At 35.3% G+C, this 23,694-nt stretch overlaps 6 protein-coding genes and 1 long non-coding RNA gene across 10 annotated transcripts; 3 read left to right on the forward strand and 4 right to left on the reverse strand.

The window, feature by feature from the left end:
* Positions 1 to 2,793: 2,793 nt before the first annotated feature.
* LOC127259666 (histone-lysine N-methyltransferase ATXR6) lies at positions 2,794 to 4,932 on the reverse strand. The gene is made up of 6 exons (XM_051287170.1): positions 4,665 to 4,932; positions 4,155 to 4,235; positions 3,837 to 4,069; positions 3,650 to 3,750; positions 3,352 to 3,564; positions 2,794 to 3,214 (listed from the first exon to the last, which is right to left on the reverse strand). The coding sequence occupies exons 1-6, from the start codon at positions 4,930 to 4,932 to the stop codon at positions 3,055 to 3,057; spliced, it is 1,056 nt and encodes a 351-aa protein (XP_051143127.1). The 3' UTR covers positions 2,794 to 3,054.
* Positions 4,805 to 8,826, reverse strand: LOC127259668 (uncharacterized). Of its 2 annotated transcripts, XR_007840540.1 has the most exons (6): positions 8,478 to 8,826; positions 7,598 to 7,803; positions 7,257 to 7,355; positions 6,471 to 6,544; positions 6,053 to 6,332; positions 4,805 to 4,926 (listed from the first exon to the last, which is right to left on the reverse strand). XR_007840540.1 is itself a non-coding variant. In XM_051287178.1 (5 exons), exons 1-5 carry the CDS (start codon positions 8,755 to 8,757, stop codon positions 6,107 to 6,109), a joined length of 885 nt encoding a protein of 294 aa, XP_051143135.1. In that variant the 5' UTR covers positions 8,758 to 8,826; the 3' UTR covers positions 5,745 to 6,106. The 2 variants fall into 2 exon arrangements, 1 of the variants encoding a protein (XP_051143135.1); XM_051287178.1 differs by lacking the exon at positions 4,805 to 4,926 and having other exon boundaries at positions 5,745 to 6,332.
* Positions 8,827 to 9,385: 559 nt separating this feature from the next.
* On the reverse strand, positions 9,386 to 11,340 carry LOC127259671 (protein yippee-like At4g27745). Of its 3 annotated transcripts, XM_051287181.1 has the most exons (4): positions 11,209 to 11,340; positions 10,783 to 10,811; positions 10,312 to 10,435; positions 9,386 to 9,928 (listed from the first exon to the last, which is right to left on the reverse strand). In XM_051287181.1, exons 3-4 carry the CDS (start codon positions 10,402 to 10,404, stop codon positions 9,701 to 9,703), a joined length of 321 nt encoding a protein of 106 aa, XP_051143138.1. In that variant the 5' UTR covers positions 10,405 to 10,435; positions 10,783 to 10,811; positions 11,209 to 11,340; the 3' UTR covers positions 9,386 to 9,700. The 3 variants fall into 3 exon arrangements, with proteins under 3 accessions (XP_051143138.1, XP_051143140.1, XP_051143139.1); XM_051287183.1 differs by lacking the exon at positions 10,783 to 10,811 and having other exon boundaries at positions 11,209 to 11,330; XM_051287182.1 differs by lacking the exon at positions 11,209 to 11,340 and having other exon boundaries at positions 10,783 to 11,163.
* A 2,365-nt stretch (positions 11,341 to 13,705) lies between these two features.
* Positions 13,706 to 17,010, forward strand: LOC127259452 (oligopeptide transporter 7). Its single transcript, XM_051286805.1, has 5 exons — positions 13,706 to 14,170; positions 14,987 to 15,084; positions 15,212 to 15,781; positions 15,849 to 16,107; positions 16,195 to 17,010. Exons 1-5 carry the CDS (start codon positions 13,706 to 13,708, stop codon positions 16,978 to 16,980), a joined length of 2,178 nt encoding a protein of 725 aa, XP_051142762.1. The 3' UTR covers positions 16,981 to 17,010.
* Positions 17,011 to 17,730: 720 nt separating this feature from the next.
* LOC127259672 (uncharacterized) lies at positions 17,731 to 19,587 on the reverse strand. The gene is made up of 2 exons (XR_007840541.1): positions 19,467 to 19,587; positions 17,731 to 17,995 (listed from the first exon to the last, which is right to left on the reverse strand). It is a non-coding gene; the product is annotated as an uncharacterized LOC127259672 (long non-coding RNA).
* On the forward strand, positions 19,475 to 21,022 carry LOC127259670 (F-box/WD repeat-containing protein pof10-like). The gene is made up of 3 exons (XM_051287180.1): positions 19,475 to 19,702; positions 20,421 to 20,580; positions 20,658 to 21,022. The coding sequence occupies exons 1-3, from the start codon at positions 19,624 to 19,626 to the stop codon at positions 20,854 to 20,856; spliced, it is 438 nt and encodes a 145-aa protein (XP_051143137.1). The 5' UTR covers positions 19,475 to 19,623; the 3' UTR covers positions 20,857 to 21,022.
* A 329-nt stretch (positions 21,023 to 21,351) lies between these two features.
* LOC127259669 (rhodanese-like domain-containing protein 14, chloroplastic) lies at positions 21,352 to 23,545 on the forward strand. The gene is made up of 6 exons (XM_051287179.1): positions 21,352 to 21,713; positions 21,815 to 21,861; positions 22,363 to 22,455; positions 22,566 to 22,704; positions 22,788 to 22,890; positions 23,311 to 23,545. Exons 1-6 carry the CDS (start codon positions 21,506 to 21,508, stop codon positions 23,423 to 23,425), a joined length of 705 nt encoding a protein of 234 aa, XP_051143136.1. The 5' UTR covers positions 21,352 to 21,505; the 3' UTR covers positions 23,426 to 23,545.
* The last annotated feature ends 149 nt before the right edge of the window (positions 23,546 to 23,694 follow it).

Genomic DNA, 23,694 nt, shown 5'->3' on the forward strand with positions numbered 1-23,694 from the left:
ATACAATTTATATATTTATTTTCTTTAAATTTAATAAATAGATGATATTAGAAGTATTACTATAAAAAGTATCCATCGGTCGCATAAAAATGGTCTCTTTAGATCCAATATGAAAATAAAAAAAATATTTTATTATTCTCTCATTCTGTGGTCACATTTACGGTTTTATAGTTAATATTGAAAATATATTTATATTTGTACAAATTTTTTCTATTACTATTATAAGATACTGATGAAAGTATTTTTGTAATTTTTTTTTTTTTAATTTGAAGTACGTTTTGATATAATAATTAATATTCAAATATCAATAAGCAAAAAATAAATGAGACCCTTAGAGCCGGACATAGATAGTATAAAATAAAAAATATAAAAAATAATTGAAAGTAATTTTAAAAATTTAGTTAATTAATAAAAAAATGAAATAAAAATGGTGTTATTTATTGTAAGTAAATATTTAATTGAAAGTAATAGTTAAATGTTAGTATTTTAAAAATTTGCTAAATATAGTAATGTTTATATTTTTTAAATAAGTTTAATCATATACATTATAAATATCTTAATTATATCAAATTAAAATACAAAACAACAAAATATTTACAAACAAAAAATGCCAAAAGCTAACCTTCAAATAATACAAGAATTATTTTTAAATTGTAACGTCAAAACTCAAAAGTACATATAAATCTTTCATTTAAATAAACACACACTATAGGTTCATTTAAATATAAGTTTTTAGCCTTATATGTAAGGAATGGCCTGGTGGTGTAGGAGTTGAACTTGTGACCGTGAGATCATGGTATGGTTCACCTAGTGTGGCTTTCCTGTCGGGCCTGGTTTGCAGAGTATTAGGTTCGGTCGGAGTTTACTCCATATGTACTTTTGGGTAGCGGCTGCGGGTTTCTACATTTTTTTTTTTATAAAAAAAAAAAAAAAAAAGAGTTTTGGAGTTTTTGAACATTTAACAATTAGTAAAAATAAACAGTGCTCCGAATGTAAATAAAACCCTACAATCATATATTATCAAGTTTGAAAATTTAATTATTCAGGATGAGGATTTGATAATGATATATACATGTGTCTGTGCTTTAAAATTGCAAAAGATTTTAAATAAATATCCAAACTTATATTTGTTGAGGACTCCCGTTTGCGGGATATGTAACTAATCTCTTAGTTTCCCTAATAAGTTCGAGCTTTTAGGTGAGACGGTCATTAGTTTCCGACATGGTATCAGAGCCTAGGTTAGGTCTTGAGTTCGAGTCCTGCCCGTCTATTATTAAATTAAAAAATATACATATTTTTTAATGCCAAATTCTCTGACCAATTGCTATTCGATATGTTAGTAAGAAATAGGACGTGTAGAGAGGGATAGCACGAGTGGATGTCCAATTTTCCCGAAGCTACATACATATATATATATATATATTTATTTATTTATTTGGATATGATATTTGAATATATATATTGTCCCTATGGCTTCCTAATGCATACATACACTACTGAAATACTCCATCCGTACCAAACACCCTGCAACATTTCCTTTTTATATGTCTTAAACACCATGCAATATTTTCAAAATAAAAGATAATTAATTATATTTAATCTCTGTCCCACACTTTATCCCCTCACATCATCCAAATAAAAAAATAAAATATATATTTCTCTCTTTATCACATCACCTCATTTCTAAATTATCCTACTTAATACTACCCACCTAAAAACTCGTGCCAAAAGTAAATATTGCACCTTGTTTGAGACGGAGGGAGTATAAAATAAAATAATAAAAAATAGTGTGAAAGGCATTATTGACACATATATTTAAAAATAAAAATAAAAATATATTTGTAATGACGACAGTGAAGAGCAAAAATTGTGGGGGCATTGTAGACTATCAGTGATGCCCACATTTCTCCATAAATTCTAATGCCACGATTGATACCCTCTAACCACTTCCATTTTCTGTCTCATACATACATACATTTTCATTTATTATTATAATAATAATAATAATAATAATAATAATAATAATATATTATTATTATTATTATTATTATTATTATTATTATTCAATTAATTAATTATAAAATAGCAATGTGATGTGCTGTGCTACAATGATCGAATTGATACTTCCTTAGGGGTAGAGTGGAGGTGGGTAGGCTTCGTGAATTAAGGTAAGTATGTAAATGTAATGCACAAATTGGACCACTCTCAATAGATCTTGCAGAGATAGGGTTGGGTGGTCCTCTCTTCCTTAGTGTTACTGGATCATAACATATGATATCACTACACAACACAGCCTACATATATTCTTAAATTAATTAAATAATTTAGTTGTAGATATTAATTATTGCTTTAAATATATAAATTAATGATCATTAAATTTTGGCACTAATACTACTAAATATTATAATAATAATAATATTATTATTGGGCTTGGAGTGTTGGGCCGTGATTCTTTATCAGGCCCAAACAGATAAGCCCATAAAGCCTATTGTTGAAATTGCCACACCAATTTCTTAAGCCTATTTGTTGATTATATATAGATTTTTAAGCATAAATATTGTTTGAGTCTCATTTACTTCTTATGGTATTAATTTTTTAATATTAATTATTATATAAAAATATAATATAAATTAAAAAATAACAAAGATATTCTTATTAATATATAACAATACTATTATAATAATATTTGTATAAAAAATTATATAAATATAAATTTTTTTAATATTAAATACAATAATTTAAAAGGTAAATGAACCTTAGAACCCAATAAAATGAATATAAATTAAAGAATTTTTTTTTAATAAACAGAGCCCAATCTTTTCCTTAACTAAATATACTGCAACAAAAATGTGCCAACTACAACTTCATACAGCAGCAGCAGCTGCAAGGCGATGAATGTGAAATTTTGTGATCTAATTAGGCCAAAGGACACATTTTTACGGCAACAAAGTTACACAAAAACACATTTTTCCGGCAACAAAGTTACAAAAAAACACATTTCTCTAACACTGTGATCCTTCCCTGTATGTTCTGTATGTATGTATGGATCTGTGGCTATACGAAATGCTGCGTCGGATACTCGTTTTCGTATCCGTTGTAGTCGTAGTACAGCCTCTCCCCCTTCCGAATGTCCCGGCTTGCGATCAAAAGCACCCGGGATTCGCCATTCACGTCGAACCTCACACATTTAACGTTTCGTTTCTTCTTCCCGCCGCTGCATCGATGATAACACACCAAGAATTAGAGCTATGTAATGATTCGAGCTATTCGAAAGTTTAATCAGCTAGTCAGAATTAGAACTCAAGCTCAAGCTCGAATTGAAAACTAGTTAAATTAGGGTGAAGAGCATACGGGACGTGGTTGTTGATGCCATTGATGAACCGGGCGATGTTACTGCGCTTGTCGGGGCAAATGACGAGACTTTTGGAAGGGTCGGCGGCGGAGAGAAGAGTCATCATGCTATCTCCATCGTCGTGCTCGCGGTTCTTGAGGTAGTCGACGTCGCCAACGTACTCGGTGATGATCGTCAAGTCCCGGATGAATCGATCTGCCTCCACAGTGAATCTGGTTGGGAATGAAAAGCTAAACAGATTAAGAACTTTGCTGCACATAAGAATGGCAAAGTGGTTTAAGGAGAATTTTCACACACCCTTCCAGCGGATCAAAAACGACCATAAGAGGCGGCCATTCACCTAGCTCCATCATGTTCTTGCAGAGAGTTAAGGTTTCCATATCGTCTTTAATCATGACCTGAAACAATCCAGATTGTTCCAATCTAAACTAAGAAACCAGTTTTTATTTCAGATGTGATTATCGAATGCAACGCGACACAATACCTGCATCCCATCCTTTTCGAGAGCAGGGCAATTGGCTGATCGTGGAGCCATGCTGGCAATGTAGGTTAGCTCGTTGCTGAACTCAGTTCCGGTGGCGGTCAGGGCCGAAGCTAAGGAAGCCATTTGTTCTAATCTTCGAGAAGAATCCTCAGTTGGAACGAAGGGCAATAACTTCCTGCTCTTCTTCTTTGACATTGCCAGTCCGGAATTTCGCTTGCGCTTCTTTCGACAATCTAAGCAGGGTAGGGATCAAACACATAATTCAGTACCAGAAGAGCTGACCGTGATGAAATTTGGGAATTGGGAGAAGCTTTCTACCTGGACTCGGCTTTTCGCCTGATTGCGAAGACCTTTGGATACGGAAGAAATCGACAATTCTGGTTTGAACCAGAGCAAAATCTGCAAGCCGATCGGTAATTGAACAATGAGATATGTTGCACGAAATAGCTATTGTGCATAGATGATCGACAATCCTTAAGAATCAATCACCATCAATTCTAGATATGCAACTCTTATGAAATCCAAAATTAAGTTAAAACTAATCACGAAACACCGCTGAATTTCAAAGAATGGGAATAGATGCAGCCATGATTGAATCAGTGCAAACTAATCGATTTAATTCACCTCGATAATCATTGTCCGAACAAGCACATAGGTTACCAAGATCAAACCGCGATATAAAAGGGGAAAGTAAAAGAAGCAGCCATTGATACTCACATACTCGCTAATCCCTAGATCCAGCACAGAAACATTTTCGCAAATAACCGATCCATTTTTTCGATTCACGGAATAAAACCTAAACACCTTAAATACAAAGTATATGCATACCTGCAACATTTTTCCGATTGGAGCAAGAGGGACAGAACCAGCGTCCCTTAGGGATTCCGACGAGGATAGGGCGGAGGCAGAAGATATGATATCCGCGGTCACATTTGTCGCAGAGAAGAAGCTCCGCAGGATGCTGACCGGACCCGCATTTCTGGCAGCACACGTCGCTGTAGTCTTCCTCCTCCTGCTTCGATCTGAGCCTTTTCCGTGCTTCGGCGGCGGCGGAAACTGGCCTGAGAGATTGGGTTCTCTTCCTGGGCGACTGCATTTGTGGCGCACAGCAGATCGGAAAGAGGGAAAAATGAATGGGAAATGTGGAGGGTTTCGTGCCTAAATAAACAGAATTGAAAAAACCCGCGAAGGAGAAATAGTTCCCGCGGGACGTGGTTTTGGCTGGCTTTTTAGCGGCTGTCGACGTGGCAAAATCGCGTGCGTCCGATAATAAATATTTTTTTATTTGTTGTTTTTTAAGAAGAAATAACTAAAAAGCAACAAAAATGTAGTTACGTTACTCCATAGTCTTGTTTTATGCCGCTGAAGTGCCTGTCTTATTATTTATTTCATTAATTTAATAATTTGTATTTTATATAATTTCTTTATACAAAATAACATGTCTAGTATCTATTTCATTCAACTCGAAATACACAAAATAAAAAATAAAAAAATGTTTGTTTGATTTTGTTTTACGTTTGATTTTTTATATATATAATTCTAATTTAATTAATATTTTTATATATAGTAGTACATTATTAAAAAATGATTAATAATTATATACACTAAATAGTATTAAAATGTGCGAATTTAATGTTTCACTCAGATAACCATAAACCCCTATGAGAATACGCCCAATTAATGGAAAAGTTGAAAAGCCCAAATTGCAGCAAAATAAATTTTTGCCTCACTTGGGTTCAATCCACTTTATTTTCTTTTTTAATTTACATTGCTATCCTGATCTTACAAAAATACACTATTTCTAAAAATAAATGTTACATTATTTAAATATAAGACGAAAATAAAACACACACACAAAATCAAAATAAACAAGAAGTATGTTCATCCAAAAGAAAAACCGAATTTTCCAATTAAAAAAAATAATGTACACACACCTAATACCGTATAAAATAAAATCAATAATTCAATTCATAACATTATTTTTTTACGAAAAATAAACTATACAAACACCTCCAACTAAAAAAACTAAATAAACATGCATAAAAACATAGTACGAGCACTAACCACAAAATGGCGAAACTACTTAATATTAGGGGGGGGGGGGGGGGTTACAAAAGCATAATATGTAAAGCATGTGATGTTATGACAAAGCAATGGATATGGAGTTGCTTAGTTAGTAGGACAGCTTAAGGCTGGATAAATTAAAAGAAACATACCTAGGAAAGAAAAGTTTGTAGTCGACAATCGATCGGTGGCATCGGACTCTGTCATCAGCAAAGATCAACCGACTTGAGCACCCTTCTGGCTTGAATGTGCAATGCAGTCAATCTCTCGTCCGGATCAAGGGTCGATCCAAACTGACTTGCGGCCCATATTAAGGAGGCAGTTTTTTCTCCAAGAAATCGCCTTACGTCATCATGGATTGTCACCATTGGAGGTGTTTCTCTTCCATTTACATGGCCGATGAGCAAAAGCAAGAACTCTCCGCATTTCAGCCTGATTTGAATTGTCATTCATGATCAGGGGAGACGAAGGATATGGATTCCAGTGGGGGGAGTTGCAGAAGGAAAATTACTCAGGGATTTAAATGCTCAGCTTCAGAAATGACATTTGGAAATTGAAAAAAAAGTATACCTGAGATTTTCCTCAGCTTGTTTATCTCTTATGAGATGAGCAACTTCCTCGATGCCATTGCAGTTCTCGAAATCCTGTCCAGTAATAAAATGATGTCAATGGCTGGGAAAATGCAGAAATCATATCCATTATTAGTGTAGAATGAAAAAAATAACGCTTAATTTCTTGCTGCTTATGACAACAGCAAAGCCCCTTAACAACAAAAGTGTTCCTAAATCAGCAGAGAAGGGAAAATAGAATATTTCAATTTATTTCACGGCACTGCTTGGTTAAGAAACATTTTAAATCATCCAAGCTTCTGAGTGAAGGTGGTAAGCATTTACTTATAATAGAAAGAATATTTAGAGATTTAAGAACATCAACAAATTAGGGGATGAATAAAAGGGATTTAATTAAATGGCTGCAGTTTTTAGATATCGCATAATTCAACACAACGACAACATACGATTTATGTTAATATAATACAAATACAGAACATGAGCTAACAATACTAATTTACCATTGATTTTACCACAGGATATATGTTCATACAACTCAACCTATTTGAAAACATGTGTTGTTTTTGCCAGTTTTTTTATGTGCTAACAGAGAAAATCAGCATGGTATCTAGTCTCAATTAAATATAGGATCACAATGCAAGTATTATTGCTGTACTAAATCTTATAGAAGGAAATTCCATGAAATACACATTTTTCCCATAAGACATTGAGAGGAAGGGGAGACACCAAAAAGAACAACATAAACTACAAATTTTCCTAACCATACACAAGAAGCAATAAGAGATACCATTTGGTTGGAGGAGGAATCCAGCATAATCGCAATTAAAGCATCAAGGCATGCACCTTGCTCAAGCACTCCACGAGTCGACAATATACTCATTAAAACCTGTCATGCAGTAGCTAAGTCAAACCTTGCATTGAGAAAAAACAACTGAATTTAGAAGTCCTAGGTAAAACATCATAATAATGTCATTGAATGTACTCGTGTAGTGTAAACATGTGTTGACAATTAATGTCGAACCGGTGATGAATAATGACATAATAACGTCACCGAATAATGACAAAACTGACGTCAATGATGATGAACGTCAACAAGACAAGGACAAGAGGAGGTGTCTATTAACATACAGCAACAGCCTTGTGTTGATGAGCCAAAATTGTACTTTCGCTATGAAGAAGACAACATCCTTCAAGAACTCGTAGTGCAAGAGCCACTTCAGCATCAGTTGAGGGGCTACTGATCTTTATTGGTTCCACAGTAAATAGGTGTTTCAAATTAGTCACTGATTGGTCCTCTATCTCTCTAAGAGAGTGTTGAAACAAAACGGGAACCACTGTTCAAAGAAATACCACCAATCAAGCTCTGGTTACAGTCGTACAAAAATCTGAACTAAATGCCATGAATCCTTCCCCATTACATGATAGTTGTTGAAATTAGAGTGAAAATTGAGATGGCACAAAATCCGAATGGAAAAAAATCGAACCACAAGACGTGAGAACCTCGCATTGCACACAAATTCCTTAAAGCGAATTCGGCTCGCCATCAATTCGCTTTTAAGGAAATCACGTGCAATGCGAGGATGAGTCTTGTGGTTTGATTTTTTTGAAGTCTGGATTTTGTGATTTGAAGTTTCTGCCATCTCAATTTTCAAGCTCCTATCCCAACAAACTTAACATTACAACATTAAACAAGTGAAGGCAATAAAACTGAGAGGATCCAGAAATTTTTTCTTATTCGGCTTTCCCCTTGGCTTGAACCTTAAGATCCATTTTCCAGCTAGAAGAATGGTTTAATTGCAAATAAACAATTTTTGCCTCTCTTAATTGCTGAGCAAACAAACCAGCATTAAACACCAAAGCTGTAAAGTACAAGCATGCGATGGATCAACATGGCTTTAAATTGAATAAACGCCTAATTATTGCTTCACAAAATAGATAAGGCAAGCAAAACGAAATCTCATTCCTTTCGGTAATTTGAAAAGAATCTAGTGCAAAATTCCTAAGTTACCTTGGAGTTCGGGAATTGATTGCGAGTGGTAAAAAAGATTAATCGTTTCATCAGATTCGGCAGCAGATCGGAGGAACTTGAGAATGCTACGGAGTCCACGGATTCGGATGAACGAGAACTCTGCACGCGCTTCTCGTAGCCCCGTTCGAAGGGCGAGCGTCACCTCGCGATAGAGCCGCTGCTTGTCGAGCGATTTCACGAGCTCGAGAACCGGCGATCGCTGCTCGCCGTCAGACCCCGACTTCAGGGTGTCGCTCCAGAACGGCTTCTTCAGATACATACTCTTAATTTAATAATTATTATTTTTATACAATCTATTTTCCGTTTCCGATCTCTTCCAAGTGAATCAAAGTTGGAATTATATTAACCCACCGCAAGAGGAAAAACCCGTTTTCTGTTGTTTCTAAATTGACGCTTTTTAAGAATCGCAATATACACCAAAAATTATATCTTCCCACTTTTTGCTTCTTAAAAAATTAATGGATCATTTTGAAAATTTTAAAGATTGATGAATAAAATATAAATGTTGAACATTTAATAGAATTTAGTGAAGTATGCATTAAACATATATATTGACGAAATAAAATCCCAATAATCTATCATTAAATATGATATAAAAATCTTTGGACACAAGTTCAATAATAACAATAAAAAAAGAAAAGATGATTACATAAATATTAGTAAAGAATATATTGAGAGTGTAACATAAACTTCAATTTATTTTATTTTATTTTATTTTATAACGCGGAAACGCCATTTTTTATTTAGGTTCTATTAAATTCATTACATCAAATATCTATTCACCTCTATAAACACCACATCATGAAGCCTTTATTTTATAATCTGTATTCAGAGAGAGATGAAACTCAAATGAGATAAACCACTGCTGAGAATCTGAGACAAGACAGTAACATTTGAAACTTAAAAATTTGATTCCAATTAAAGAAATAAATTCACAAACAAATTCAAATCGACTGAAAGATTGTGAATTCCACAATCTCACAACAAAGAGGCAGCCACATATATATATGTTTTAAGTTCAACTAACAAACTGCTTGAATCGATAGAACTTCAGGTTACCGGAAGACTTTGGAAGAACCGAGGCTTATAATCCAAGCTGTTCCTATAACTTCCACGACGACTGTACAAGAGAGTGACTCCAACAAATGAACTCCATCTACGGCATGGATCATTCGCATCCACAAATGGCTAACCACAAAGAGCTACCAGTTCTCCTTCACAATTTTCGCCTTCTCTAATATGAATTTACCTTCCTTGTATTTCTGTGATGCCTCATAAGCCCGGACATATTTCCAGCCCAACACCTCGTTGCAGTCTTCACAGGCGATGTCAGCGACTGTATGGAGGCCCGTCATGAGATGCCTGTCTTCTTTGGCCCCGATAACAATGTTCATCGCATGAGAGAATAAAAAGGCCCTGCCATGTCTTCCCTGCAACATTTAAATGTCGTCAAAACAAGAGAGTATATCAGCTTCTATTTATATAGACATTTCCCAAAATTCACTTTTTATTATTTTCAAATTTTTTTCTGAAACTACAAAACTTCCATCTAAACATAATCCAGAATATTTATGTATGTAGTGAAAATGAACATCGATGCTGCAAACAGACAACATGGATAAAGAGTGATAATCCCTTCAACATAAATAAAGGAAACAAATCGAATAGATTATACTAGAAAGGCGTGGCTCGTATCACTTCTATATTATAAGATTCTTCACATCGGAACTCAGGGGTATATATATAACATGGATGCACTGAATCTAATAACCAAATTGGGATTGAAAATGTCCACAAAGATCAAATGATTCACCTGAAATGCCTTAGAGATTATGTCATCGTGAAGGGAAACATGATTCCGGCATTTGTAACAGCTGTACAACCGAGGACCGATTAATTCACTCATTCTGCCAAAGTTTCCAGGCCCGGATCCCTCACTGATCTCAAAACCAAATTACATATCCAAAACATTGATGAGATTCATTACACACAAAGTCCAAGTGAAGCTTGCATACAAGAAATAGGATAATCTGATAAATTAATAACTCTTCAAGAAAGAAATACAAAAATTATTCAATTTCACCCATAGATCTGCATCACACACGTGAACTCAACACAATTCATTGCTACAAACAATTTGAAATCCAAAGCGGTAATCACCAAAACCTTTTAAACCTTAATCCGATAAGCATAATTTATATGGAGAAAAACCACAGGCATGAAAAAAGTAACACAAACTAACAGAGGCGTGAAAAAACCAATTCAGATAACACAAGCTCCTCACCTTCAAGAGAATCGATATGCTCCTCAAATCTGGAAGAAAGAGATTAGAAAATCAATGCTTGTTAGGTAGCAATATCGTGGCAGATTGCAACACAAGATTTGGTTAAAAAATAGGAGGCTCATGAAAGTGGAATTTGGGGCAGAAAATCAAGCTTTGAAAAAGACATAATTGTCTCAAGAGTAAACAACAAGCAAATCAAATAAACAAAGAAAGACTGTGTGCGAGATATCAAAGTTAAAAAAAGAAACGAAATCCACAGCGAAACGCAATAATTAAATTAATCAACTTTAGGTTTTCCTCGACTATCTCAGCATATCATACTTTGCTTCGACAGAGGCGCGGCGCGGTAAAACTGATTTACAGAAACATGAATTACTGTGGAAATTCATGGATGATTAACGTCATACTAACATCTCCGGATGTTACCTTGGGATTGATCACAGCCATTTTCGGAGGGAGACGACGTGGTGAGCGCGAGGGTCTTGTGCCTGGTTTCGAGTTTAGCTGGTTTTGGACTTCGGTTACATCGGGAACAGATGAGAGCGTCGTTCACACGCGCTGACCCGCGTCTCGGTCGGCGAAATCATTGATTTAGACCTCATAATTGGGCTTGGGCCTGCAAGTTTACACTGAGAGGCTATTGTAATGAGTTGATCTGGGCCATACGATTAGATTTTGATTAGTTTGTTATGGATCGGTTTGTTTGGTATTTAAATAAATTATGTTATAATGTATGATTGTGTGAATATTACGAAGGTGTTTGGGAAACCAACTTTTTAAAAAGTTTTTAGCTTATGAAGAGCTTTTGGTTTTTTAGCTGTTTGATTAGTAAAAAAAAATTAATTTAGATGTTTGGTAAATTAGCTTTTTGAAACAACTTTTTTTGGACCCAAAAAGTTAATTTTTGAAAAGCTCATCTACTCAGCGGATCCACCACCACAAGGATGCTGGTACAGCCCGTGGACTTTGGCAATCCGACAATAAAGTCCATAGAGATGCTTTCTCACATCTTCTAGGTATCGACAAGCGCTGCAGCAATCCTGCGGGTGGTTGGTTCTCTACCTTATCCTGCTGACAAATAAGGCACGTCCCGACGTAATCCTTCACGTCCTCCTTTTGAAAGAGCTTTTTCTTTTGATTTTTTTTTTTATTTACCCTTAAAATTTAATTATTTATTTTTTATATAAAAATATATTTTTATAGCAATATTTATTAATTAATTTTAATATATTTAATTATTTTTAATTTAAAATAATTACTATTATTAATTATTACATAAGTAAAATATATAAAATTTTAAAACTAAATCAAATAGAAAAAACAAATGTTATAAATTTATTTATATATATTAAAACAATAATTAACATAATAAAAATATATATACGAAATATTTATTATTTTATAGTTTACATATTTCAATAAAAATTATTATTTTTTAGTAAAAATAATTTTCTCAGATCTAAATAATAAAAATAAAAATAAATATTTTATAATTTTCAATAATTAATAACAAAAATTCTCATAAATTTCAAACAAATAAAAAAAATTAAATATTAAAAAAAAACATATCAATATCCTTAATAGTAATTTTATGTACAAACAGCTAAAGTATGTTTTAAACACTTTAATAGAAACCTCCAATTAAATCAGCTAGTCAAATCAACTAATTGAATCAGCTAACAGCTAAAACCTATCAGCTAATTGTCGAACCCAATCATATATATATATATCTAATGTTACTACTACAAAATTATTGGGGGTGATCACATCCTCAATCTCTATTTGATTATATGACTTTTACCTTGGATGTGTTCATCAAATTATTTTTACTACACTATTTTTTAATACTTTATATAAAAATAATTTGATATAAAATATTACTTTTTATATTATTAGTATAATTGTATATATTTAATCAAAAAATAATAATAATAATACATCTATAGAAAAAAAATACACCAAAATAATATGTTTATAATATATATTTTTGAAAAAATAGTTTGTATTAATTATATATAAATTTAATAAATATTTTAAATTTTATTTAAATCAAAATATATTTCAATGTCCACACAACCAACTCAATATCTCATTAAAACCCAAAATATATTTAAATATTTATAACTAATCCATTCACAATAAGTGATATTTAAAAGGATACTAAAAAAATTAAGTGTCAATATTAGATACCATGCATCTAAAAAATATATTTTAAAATAGATATTGATAAAAATAAAAATTCAAACTTACCCACCCATGTGGTGATAAATTGAATTTTACACGACAAAATTGTAACAACTTCAATTTGCCCGATCGAGCAATATCTTATAACGTAACCTAATTGTTGATTTACATATTTAAGGGGCACCTTTTTCTTTTTTTTTAAAATAATTAATAGACATATCATTTAATCATTTATCATTAAAATAATACTCCCCCTGTTCCAAACAAGGTGCAATATTTATTTTTGGCACGATTTTTAGGTGGATAGTATTAAGTATAATAATTTAGAAATTAGGTAATGTGAGATAGAGAAAAATATATATTTTATTTTTTTATTTGGATGATTTCAGGGATAAAAAAAATGTAGAGTATAGATCAGATATAATTAATTATTTTCTATTTTAAAAATATTGCAAGGTGTTTGAGATATATAAAAAAGAAATATTGTTTGGGACGGAGGGTATAAGATATTTTATATTTTTTCCGAAAAATCTAAAAAAATTAATAAAAATGATGCAGATTGGGATTAAAAAAAACAAACTCTAGATATTAAAATAATAATATAATATTATGTATCACAATGCAAGGGCTTTTCCCCTTCTATAAATACGCGCCATTCATCAAATCAAAAATCGACTGCAACAACCACAACAACCGCCGCTGATTTCCCGAGGACGAAGAGGAAGCAGCGGTTCCGGCGATGGCTATCATCAGCGAAGACGATTCGGCGTCGGATGAGTACTGTCCGATCAAGCAAGTCGACATGACGGTGCCGAAAACCGACGATCCGACGGTTCCGGTATACACGTTCCGGATGTGGCTGCTTGGAATAGTTTCGTGCGTGCTTCTGTCGTTCGCGAACCAATTCTTCTGGTACAGGAAGGAACCGCTGTCGATTAGCTCGATTTCGGCGCAAATCGCGGTGGTACCGCTGGGGCATCTGATGGCGAAGACGATTACGAGGCGCGTGTTCCTCAAGGGGACGAAATTGGAGTTCTCGTTGAATCCGGGGCCGTTTAACATCAAGGAGCATGTTATGATTACGATGCTTGCGAATTCAGGCGCCGGATCGGTTTACGCTACTCACATTCTGAGCGCGGTCAAGCTGTACTATAAGAAGCCTCTAGGCTTTGTTCCCGCCTTCATTGTTATGATGACCACACAGGTAATTTTGTTTAATTTAATTTAATTTGTTTCGCTTTTCACTAGCTACTTTTGTTTGTGAATAATGTTGATTGATTTTGCCAATTAATATCATAATTCATGAGTTGTTTAAGGTGAATTATCGTTCTGAGATAGTTCATAAGATTAAGGTGATTTCTTTTTTTTTTTTTTTTTTTTTAATATAATGTGTGAACTCTAACTATTGTTGGGTTTTTGATAGATTTCGAAATTTAATAGCATCTAAACTAAGAAGTTACGTTAGGAAATTTTACACTGCAAGGCCATTCCACGTGGGGATAATTTTTTATTTTATAAATTTTATCATTTTTTTAGGGTTTCCGTATTCTACGGGGATTCTAGGGAGGGTTTGGAATATATATATTTATATTTTTGTTCGTTGAAAAAACTATATTTAATATATATATATATATATATTTAAAAAGCATTTGCAATTTTTTTTTTTTTCTTATTTGAATGATTTTATAATTTTATCTAGAAACATAAGAAAAAGTATATGTGAAAAATCTTAGGTTAATTGTGTTCTTGTAGATTTTATTACCTCAATTTTTTTATTTTTTTATTTTTTTTTAAAAATATCATATCAAACAATTTTTTATATTATAACACAAATTTATTTTACACTATATCATATCAAATAATTATTCAAATTTAATTTTTTATTGCTAAAAATTCAAACTTAAAAACTAAAAGCCACGAACACGCTTAGTACAAAAATATATTTAATTTGGATATTTTTAAAAAATAAATAATGACAAATGAATAGAGAAAGTGAACTTTTTGTTGGTACGATACGCAGCTTCTAGGCTATGGATGGGCTGGAATCTTCCGGAAGTATTTGGTTGAGCCGGCGGAGATGTGGTGGCCGAGCAATCTCGTTCAGGTCTCACTCTTCAGGTACCCTACTCTGCTCTGCATTCAACCTCTTTCTCAAAACACTCCTCACACACCATTAATGGCTTTACATTATTACTCTCTAATTTTGTGGTGGTTGTTGGTGTTGCTGCTGCTGATGCTGCTGTAGAGCATTACACGAAAAGGAGACAAGAAGCAAAGGCAGCGTCACCAGGACGCAGTTCTTCCTCATAGCCTTAGCCTGCAGCTTCTGCTACTACACCTTCTCCGGCTACTTCTTCACCATGCTCACTTCCCTCTCATGGATTTGCTGGATCTTCCCCAACTCTGTTTTAGCCCACCAGCTCGGCTCCGGCATGAGTGGCCTCGGCCTCGGCGCCATCGCCTTGGACTGGTCCGCCATTTCGTCGTACCTCGGCAGCCCCCTCGCCAGCCCCTGGTTTGCTTCCGCCAACATCGCCGCCGGATTCGTGTTGGTGACCTATGTCATCACCCCCATCGGCTACTGGTTCAACATCTACAACGCCAAGAACTTCCCCATTTTCTCCTCCGATCTTTTCCAGAGCAACGGCCAGATATACAACACCACCACCATTATCAACTCCAACTTCAACCTCGACAAGCCGGCGTATGGCAGGGAAGGTCCTCTGTATCTCAGCACCATGTTCGCCATGACTTATGGCCTCGGATTCGCCACTCTGTCCGCTACCCTTGTTCATGTCATCCTCTACAATGGCGGGTACGTACAGAATCCACATTTTAAATTAATATCGACTAATTGTATAATAATTGATGATTGGTTTCAGGGAGCTGTGGAGGCAAACCAAGAGTGCTTTCAGAGAAAACAAGAAATTAGACATCCATGCAAGGCTTATGAAGGCTTACAAACAGGTTCCCATGTGGTGGTTTCTGATCCTCCTTGTTGCCAACATCGGCGTCATCCTCTTTGCCTGCGATTACTACAAAGACGTCCTGCAACTCCCATGGTGGGGGGTTTTGCTCGCCTGCGCCATTGCCGTCGTCTACACTCTTCCCATCGGCATCATCTCCGCCACCACCAACCAGGTCCCCTCTCAAATTAATTAACATCTTCTTTCCCATTCTTCTCTTTCTCAGAAGTTGATTTTCGTTTTCGATCTCTGATTATTACAGCAACCTGGTCTGAACATCATCACAGAGTACATCATAGGGTACATGTACCCGGGCCGCCCCGTGGCCAACATGTGCTTCAAGGTCTACGGATACATCAGCATGACGCAAGCCCTAACCTTCATCTCCGACTTCAAGCTCGGCCACTACATGAAAATCCCTCCTAGGGCTATGTTCAATGTACAGTTGGTAGGAACAGTGATTTCGGTGGTGGTCTACACGGCGACGGCGTGGTGGCTAATGGGAAGCATCCCGAACCTCTGCGACAAGAGCCTCTTGCCGGCGGGGAGCCAGTGGACATGTCCGATGGACCACGTGTTCTACGACGCCTCCGTCATATGGGGCCTGGTCGGGCCGCAGAGGATCTTTGGCAACCTCGGCGTCTACCCGGCGGTGAACTGGTTCTTCCTCGCCGGAGCAATTTTGCCGGCGGTGTTCTGGGCGGCGGGGAAGGCGTTCCCGAGCCAGAAATGGATCGGACTGGTGAACATGCCGGTGCTGCTGGGGGCGACGGCGATGATGCCGCCGGCGACGTCGGTGAACTACACGAGCTGGATAGCGGTGGCGTTCGTGTCGGGATACGTGGTGTACAGGTACAGGCAGGCAGCGTGGGAGAGGTACAATTATATACTGTCCGGAGGGCTGGACGCCGGGACGGCGTTTGTGACGGTGCTGATGTACTTCGCCGTGAAGGAGTTCCATTGGTGGGGGAACTACGTGGATGGATGTCCGCTTGCCACGTGTCCGACCGGCAAAGGGGTGTCGGTGGATGGGTGCCCGGTTTTCTGAAGTTGAAGTCTGGAGTGATTTGAAGCTGCACTGCAGATTCGTTTTTGCACAGTAGTTAGTTTTTGAGTTTGAATTAATTTCATGTATATAGTATTTTTCTTCCTTTTTGGTTAGCTATTTTTGGATTTAACTTTAATATGTATATATATTTTTATTTGAGAAATTGGTTGTGTTTTGGGGTGTTTTGAGTTATTATTAAAAGTATTGTATTGTTAATAGCTATTTAGTTTGACATAAATAGTTATGAGATATTATGAATTTTTTTATGTAATATATAAAATAAATAATTAATGTATGATGTAGTATTTTGGGGAGGACATAATATAAGTTAATTGTAAATGGATAAAAAATGAGAAATAAAAATACAGCCAAGAGAGGCCCCGTTACCTCAAAGCTTAAATCAAAACTAGAAGTAAACACACCACACCATTAATGTATAGTTAACCGTACAAGGTTGGTAATTTGGTTACATTTATTTTAATGGTAGGAGGTTTTGTTTTATGTTTCTGCGTTTTTGTGGGTTGTTTTAGGTAATATTTATTTATATAAATCTGCAGCAGTCCTTAATAGATAAAGATTTGACTGTGATAGTATACATTAATTATTTATACTGACAAAGCAATGGATTCATAGAATCAAAGAAATTTAAGAAAAACTAGCTTCTGTGCAACACTTACTTAGTTAATTAGTGGGTGGAGACCGACCAATTGACCGAAGCAAGGTGAAACACATCAAACAAGACAAGCAAACTTCTCTTTCAAATAGTAAAGCACAAAAAGTTTTATAAGTATTTATATAATCGTATAGTGGATGATGGAGTATCAAAATTAACTGAGAATACTATATCCGCTCTCAGTTATTGTTTTATAGTTTTTGCCACTTCCGGTAATAAAATAATAATACCTAATTTCGTGGAATTTTTGGGCATGATGCTTGTTCACAAGACGACAGAAACTAGGCAGCTCCCAATCCCAAAGTCAAGTCCATTTCTGTGCATCACATCACATCTTCAACACTGACAAACACACAATTAACAACCCCATAATCCTAATCATATCTATATACATATAAATATATATATGCATCTATCTATCTGCTTCTCAAATCCAAATGCACATACATAAAATGTCAACGAAACCCATGAGCCAGAAACAGATACATCTATCTATGCATAATTAACAAAACTTAATAATACAATTGATGCAAGAAACCCATCACCGTAAAAACAAACAGTTGCTCTCAGCTATGAAAGAGTAAGAAGATGGCATATTATTTGAACTTCAAACTAACCTCAAACAACACAAGATGGATGAATTAATGCACACAAATGCATATCTTGACCAAGGAATTAAGTAAGAAACCCCTGTCTCTCTCTCTCTCTCTCTCTCTCTCTCTAAGTGTATGTGTATAGCAGAAAAACAGACAAGAGTGATATTGATTCGGCTCACCCTCAAATTAACTTAAGCTGAAAGTGGTAGTAATGGGAGAGTGAGCCAGAGCAATACCACATCATGTCCACTTCTCAGACAGATAAAAACCCCTTCACAACTTATTCAATCAACTCCAACTCCAACTCCAACTCCAACTAACCAAGATTTCATGGACCATTCTTGCCTTCTTATTATATAGGAACAAAAGCAATAACTCAAGGATGCCTTGTTAGGTAACTTTATTATTATTTAATAATACTATTATCATTATATTATATTATATTAACTATGTGGGTGTGTGCCTTTTTTTTTTTCCCCTGCAATTAAGGACTCCACCCTTTGTCCAACAACAGTTGATAAAATACACCACAGAATCCTCAAATTATGCTTTTAAATTGGCCGTGACGGATACATAATCCCTAAATTAAGTGCCATGCGAAATGCTTGCACGACCTACTACTACTACTACTACTACTAATAATAATAATAATAAATAATACAATTCCGATAAAAAAAAATTAATAATAAATAATACATTCTATCGCGGTTAAATCAATATTGTGTGGATTGGATGAAAAAAAAAATAGAAAAAATAATAAATAATACATTCTATTTGAATATAAACTTTTTTTAGTAAAAAAAAAAATAGAAAAAATAGTATTTTTTTAATAAAAAGAAAAAAAAAGTTTGGATGAAAAAAAAATAAAAAAATAAAAAAATAAAAAAAAATTGGATGATAATAATATTGAGTTCTTTCTCCTCGTCCAATGGCTCGAAATAAAACTGCATCTTGCTAACTATTTTTATATATAAAGCGACCCCATCCTCAACTGAAAAGACAGCGACGAATAATATATGGTCCAATTTATTATATTATTATTTTTTACAAAAATAAAAATTATTTAGAGATACGAATTTGATTTCGAATATCATAGACCTGATTGCTCCCATATTAAATACAAGGATCTAATGCAATAGAGGACATTATTATTATTATTATTATTTTTTTTTTTTAAAAAATAGAGGAAATTATTATTGGATTAATATAGAGATTACCTGAAAGCTCTGATGATGGCAGCGACTTCCGGGAGTAGGACTCCAGATCTTCTACGTCCAACCGATTGCAGATGTTCTCGATCAATCGCCCACGCAATTCTCGCTTCTCATTCTCTGTCTGTCGGTGCAATTTGGAGGTAGTTGAGTCCAGACGTTTATGGAGGGACTGCCGACGGATCTATGCCTGAAGATATTCCAATGGTTGGATCATCAAAATCTCGCAGCTGCTCAACTAGGTCAGTTGCAGAATTACTTGTGTGCGTCTTCCTCCTCTTTTACGCACCTACTGCTGGTATCCATGGGAAATGAGTTCTCTGAAATTTAGTCAATAACTTTGGTACCTGTTACTGGTGTTTGGATCGAGGATTTTGCTTGAGATCTGAATTAGATCTGCAAAGTTGCACTTATGGTTAATCCGGTTGTGGATATCATTTGAAGGTATTGCTTGCTCTATACGTCGGAGCTGTGAGGTTTTGGGTTTTTATGGTTGAATTTACAACCAATTCGATCTGATTCCAACCGCTATTGAATACACTAGCGTTCGGTAGATTGAAGTCATCTGGATTTCGAGATCTGGCTGAATTTATCAGATCAGATAAGATAAACAGCCACCAGCTACTTAGAAGAAAATTGTCGATTCAACTCCAGCTTAGATCTTATCGATTCTCTTTCTTGACATCAAATTGCTCTTGGTTGCCGCCATGGTTTGATTCCTGCTTCAAATCAGTATAGTTAACCTATATTGTTAAACCTGTTTAAGGATGACAAACTCTACCATGGCCACAATAATATATGTATATGTATATATATATATATATAAGTAGCTCTTGAACTAACACTTAAGGACTCCAAACTATTGAATTTTCATCAAGAATTCTGATCAACTGATCATGTAATGCTGTTGTAGCTGTATATGATCTGCAGAACTGAAGATGTTTGCATTATGGTTTCAAGTGTGCAGGAAATGGCGAGCCTTAGCGTCGGATGACGCCTTATGGTCGGATCTATTCAAAGAAAGATGGGGAATCGATCGGGCCACATTTTATGCGCCCTTAGATTCAAAGTCTTGGAAGGATGTCTACATTGTTCAAGATCGCTGTGATCGTGTTGGGCTGTAAGTTCATAACTACGCACATACAAGATTCATACCTATTCACACACCACCAGATTAACCCGAAATTTCTCCTAAAGGGGCTTGAAGATAATCAGAGAAGGAGATGAGTATTTCCTAGTTCATCAGGGTGAAATTCAACGGCATTTGGGCTCAAGACGAGCAGAATCGCAACCATTCGACTCGGTTGACTGTCCAAGCCTGTTGGACAAGATCTTGTTCTTCGTCGGGGACATGGAATCCGCTTCTATACAAGCGAAACGAAGCGGATTTCTGTAAATATGCATATATCTATGTTAATCTACACTTAGCCAATCTGTTGTTTGTGTATTGTGAGTGTGTAATTCTAGAAATATTGCAGAGAACCTATGTGACCTCTCTAGCTACAATCAGATAAAGATTATTTTGTTCATAGTGAAATAATACTACCATTCATTTAATTTCATCTTGTACATTGTACCAGTGTTGTAAACCTAGATTTATTATAAATGAAGGCAAGAAAAGGAATATGGCTCAGTTCATTGAAACCAACTGAAAGGGACTTTTCAGTTTATTGTCAAAATAGATTTTATAAATGAAAGAAGTTCAAAAATAAAATAGTAGAATCAGTGGGGTTTTATCAAAAAGCATAAAAAAACAAAAGAGATGGGATAAAATCCACATTGCAAAGAAATCTTAGCATCACCACCACAAGTTCAGATTGTAAGGTAGCCATAATATCTACTATCTGGCAGTCATTATAGTTTCTTCATCAGACCTCCTCTTCCTCTTAGAGAAAATATAAGAGAAAATATCTGAGGAGTAAGATAGAATCAAATAGTTCTGATACCAACTTAGAAAAACATATCATCTGAACTAAAAAAACATCAGCACGGTTTTATTCGAATTAAAGTTCTGGTGTTACCTGTCTGAAGCTGTTCTTTGGGATATGGCTGCACTTACTTCCTTCAATCCACAGTCTTCATCCTCTTGCCTCTATCATAAGTTTCATGCTGCCCCTCTTGCATACAATATGAGCCCAAATATTGAATCAAGTTCTTGTTTCACAAGAAGATCGTCTAATAGAAGAAAGAGTACAAGCATCTGTAGAGGACTTACAATTCAAAATGCAGCAACAAAGCCGGCAAAATCACCAGGTATGTTATAGTAGTGCTGTTTCACATACAGCCATCAAGATGGGTCGAAACATATATCACATGTATTTGAATGTTGTTCCTTTTTAACTTGGAGGAGACAGCTGAAGAAGATTGGAAGACCAAGCGAAAAGTGCTGCTTGAGAAGAAGGTAACATGGTTAGCTTTTTGTGTGATGTGTGTGCTCAAGATGAATGTGTTCAAAACAAGAATATGCACTTGCATCGCAAGATTCGCAACCTGTAGTTTTCTCGAAGGATCGCTTGAGTGACCATGGAAAGATGATAATTATCTGCCTCAATCATGATTTGTTCTAAACTGCAAAGCGAACCAGATATGGTGATACAGACAAATTATTAGTTTCATAATAATCTGAATTAAAACACAGTATTCCGTGACCTTGATTATGTAGATCATGCTAATTTGGCACTTCATTGTTCCTGATCCTCATCAGCATACATCTAAAGGTTTTCATCTTAAACATAGTTGCAACTGTGGAAATATTTGTAGTTGGAGAAGAGTCTCTAATATCGAAATCATCAGCAAACAATGTTGTCCTGAAATATATAAGCAAAGGGATAGATAGTGCAACTTCTTAATTGGGATAGTTAGCTGACTACATATAGGATCGATGATAAGGAAGCATTGGCAGGTAAGGAGCGTGGAGGCAAAGGAAGCATTGCGACTTCAAAATGAAAACAACTTTGTCATTCTTGATGTACGGCCAGAAGCAGAGTTCAAAGAGGTAATTGATACTAGTGTTCGTCATCAAAGTAATCAATCTATTTTCTAAACAGATACACAAAATGCTCACCCATATTTTGACGGAGTAGCAAAAATGTTTTCTTGGCATAGGGTCATCCTAAGGGTGCTATTAATGTGCAAGTATACCGACTGATAAAGGAGTGGACAGCATGGGACATTGCCAGAAGAGCTGCATTTGCATTCTTTGGCATCTTTTCAGGGACAGAAGAGAACCCTGAATTTCTACAGAGTAAGACATATGATGCTTTAGCCTTTACTCTTTTCAACCTCAACTCATTTACTAAGCCATACTGATTGACCTTTCAAAATCAGTTGTGGAGTCGAAACTATCCAAGGATTCAAAAATTATAGTAGCTTGCACAGCCGGAGGAACAACAAGACCGTCACAAAATCTTCCGGAAGGGCAACAATCCAGGTTATTTTTATTTGTTTTTCCACCCGGCGCGATGGTTTAAGTTAGGCAAGAAAGGGATTTAAATGCTGATAAAATTCAACAGACATAACACATACCGACGCAAATGATAATTGAGTACTATATACTTTAGGAACACGAGAATGTGGATTTGATTGAAAGAAAACAGCATGAACTAACCACAACAAAAATGTAGAACCAAAGCCAAGTTCATTTGGGAGGTTTTAGAATCATACATACATCTGCAAGAGCAAAACCACCCAAATATTTAGTTATGATGTAATGTATGCAGATATACATGAATACCTGCAAAGTTAGTTGCACACATATATACTTGCTTGGCATGATTACAATTTTAAAGTAAAAAATATATAAATAAATCTCATGTCCTTAGACAATTCATAATACTCAATGCAAATGCAGGTCACTTATTGCAGCATACCTGCTGGTCCTCAATGGCTACACTAATGTGTATCACTTGGAAGGAGGGATTTATAACTGGTTCAAAGCAGGCCTACCTGTAGAAGCTGAAGAATGAACTTCAGAAAAATAGATGAGCTTATGCATGGACGGATTAGGGTTAGGGTTTAGTTCAATGGACAGAAATGTGTGTGTAATGAGCGCGATAATTGTTTCAGAAGTAAATCTGTTGTTAGCATGTTGTTTTTTCTCGTGAAGCTAAGAATCGACTACTCTAATGAATCCGAAATGACAAACAGTGACGAAGACGAATACAATTGTTGCAACCATGCTGCTGATAATAAGTATTTAGAATTAGATTGATGCAGAAGATGGAAGAAGAACCTC

The sequence above is a fragment of the Andrographis paniculata genome, unplaced genomic scaffold (genome assembly GCF_009805555.1).
Source record: "Andrographis paniculata isolate CXL003 unplaced genomic scaffold, ASM980555v1 Contig60END, whole genome shotgun sequence".
In the NCBI taxonomy this organism is placed as follows: domain Eukaryota; kingdom Viridiplantae; phylum Streptophyta; class Magnoliopsida; order Lamiales; family Acanthaceae; genus Andrographis; species Andrographis paniculata.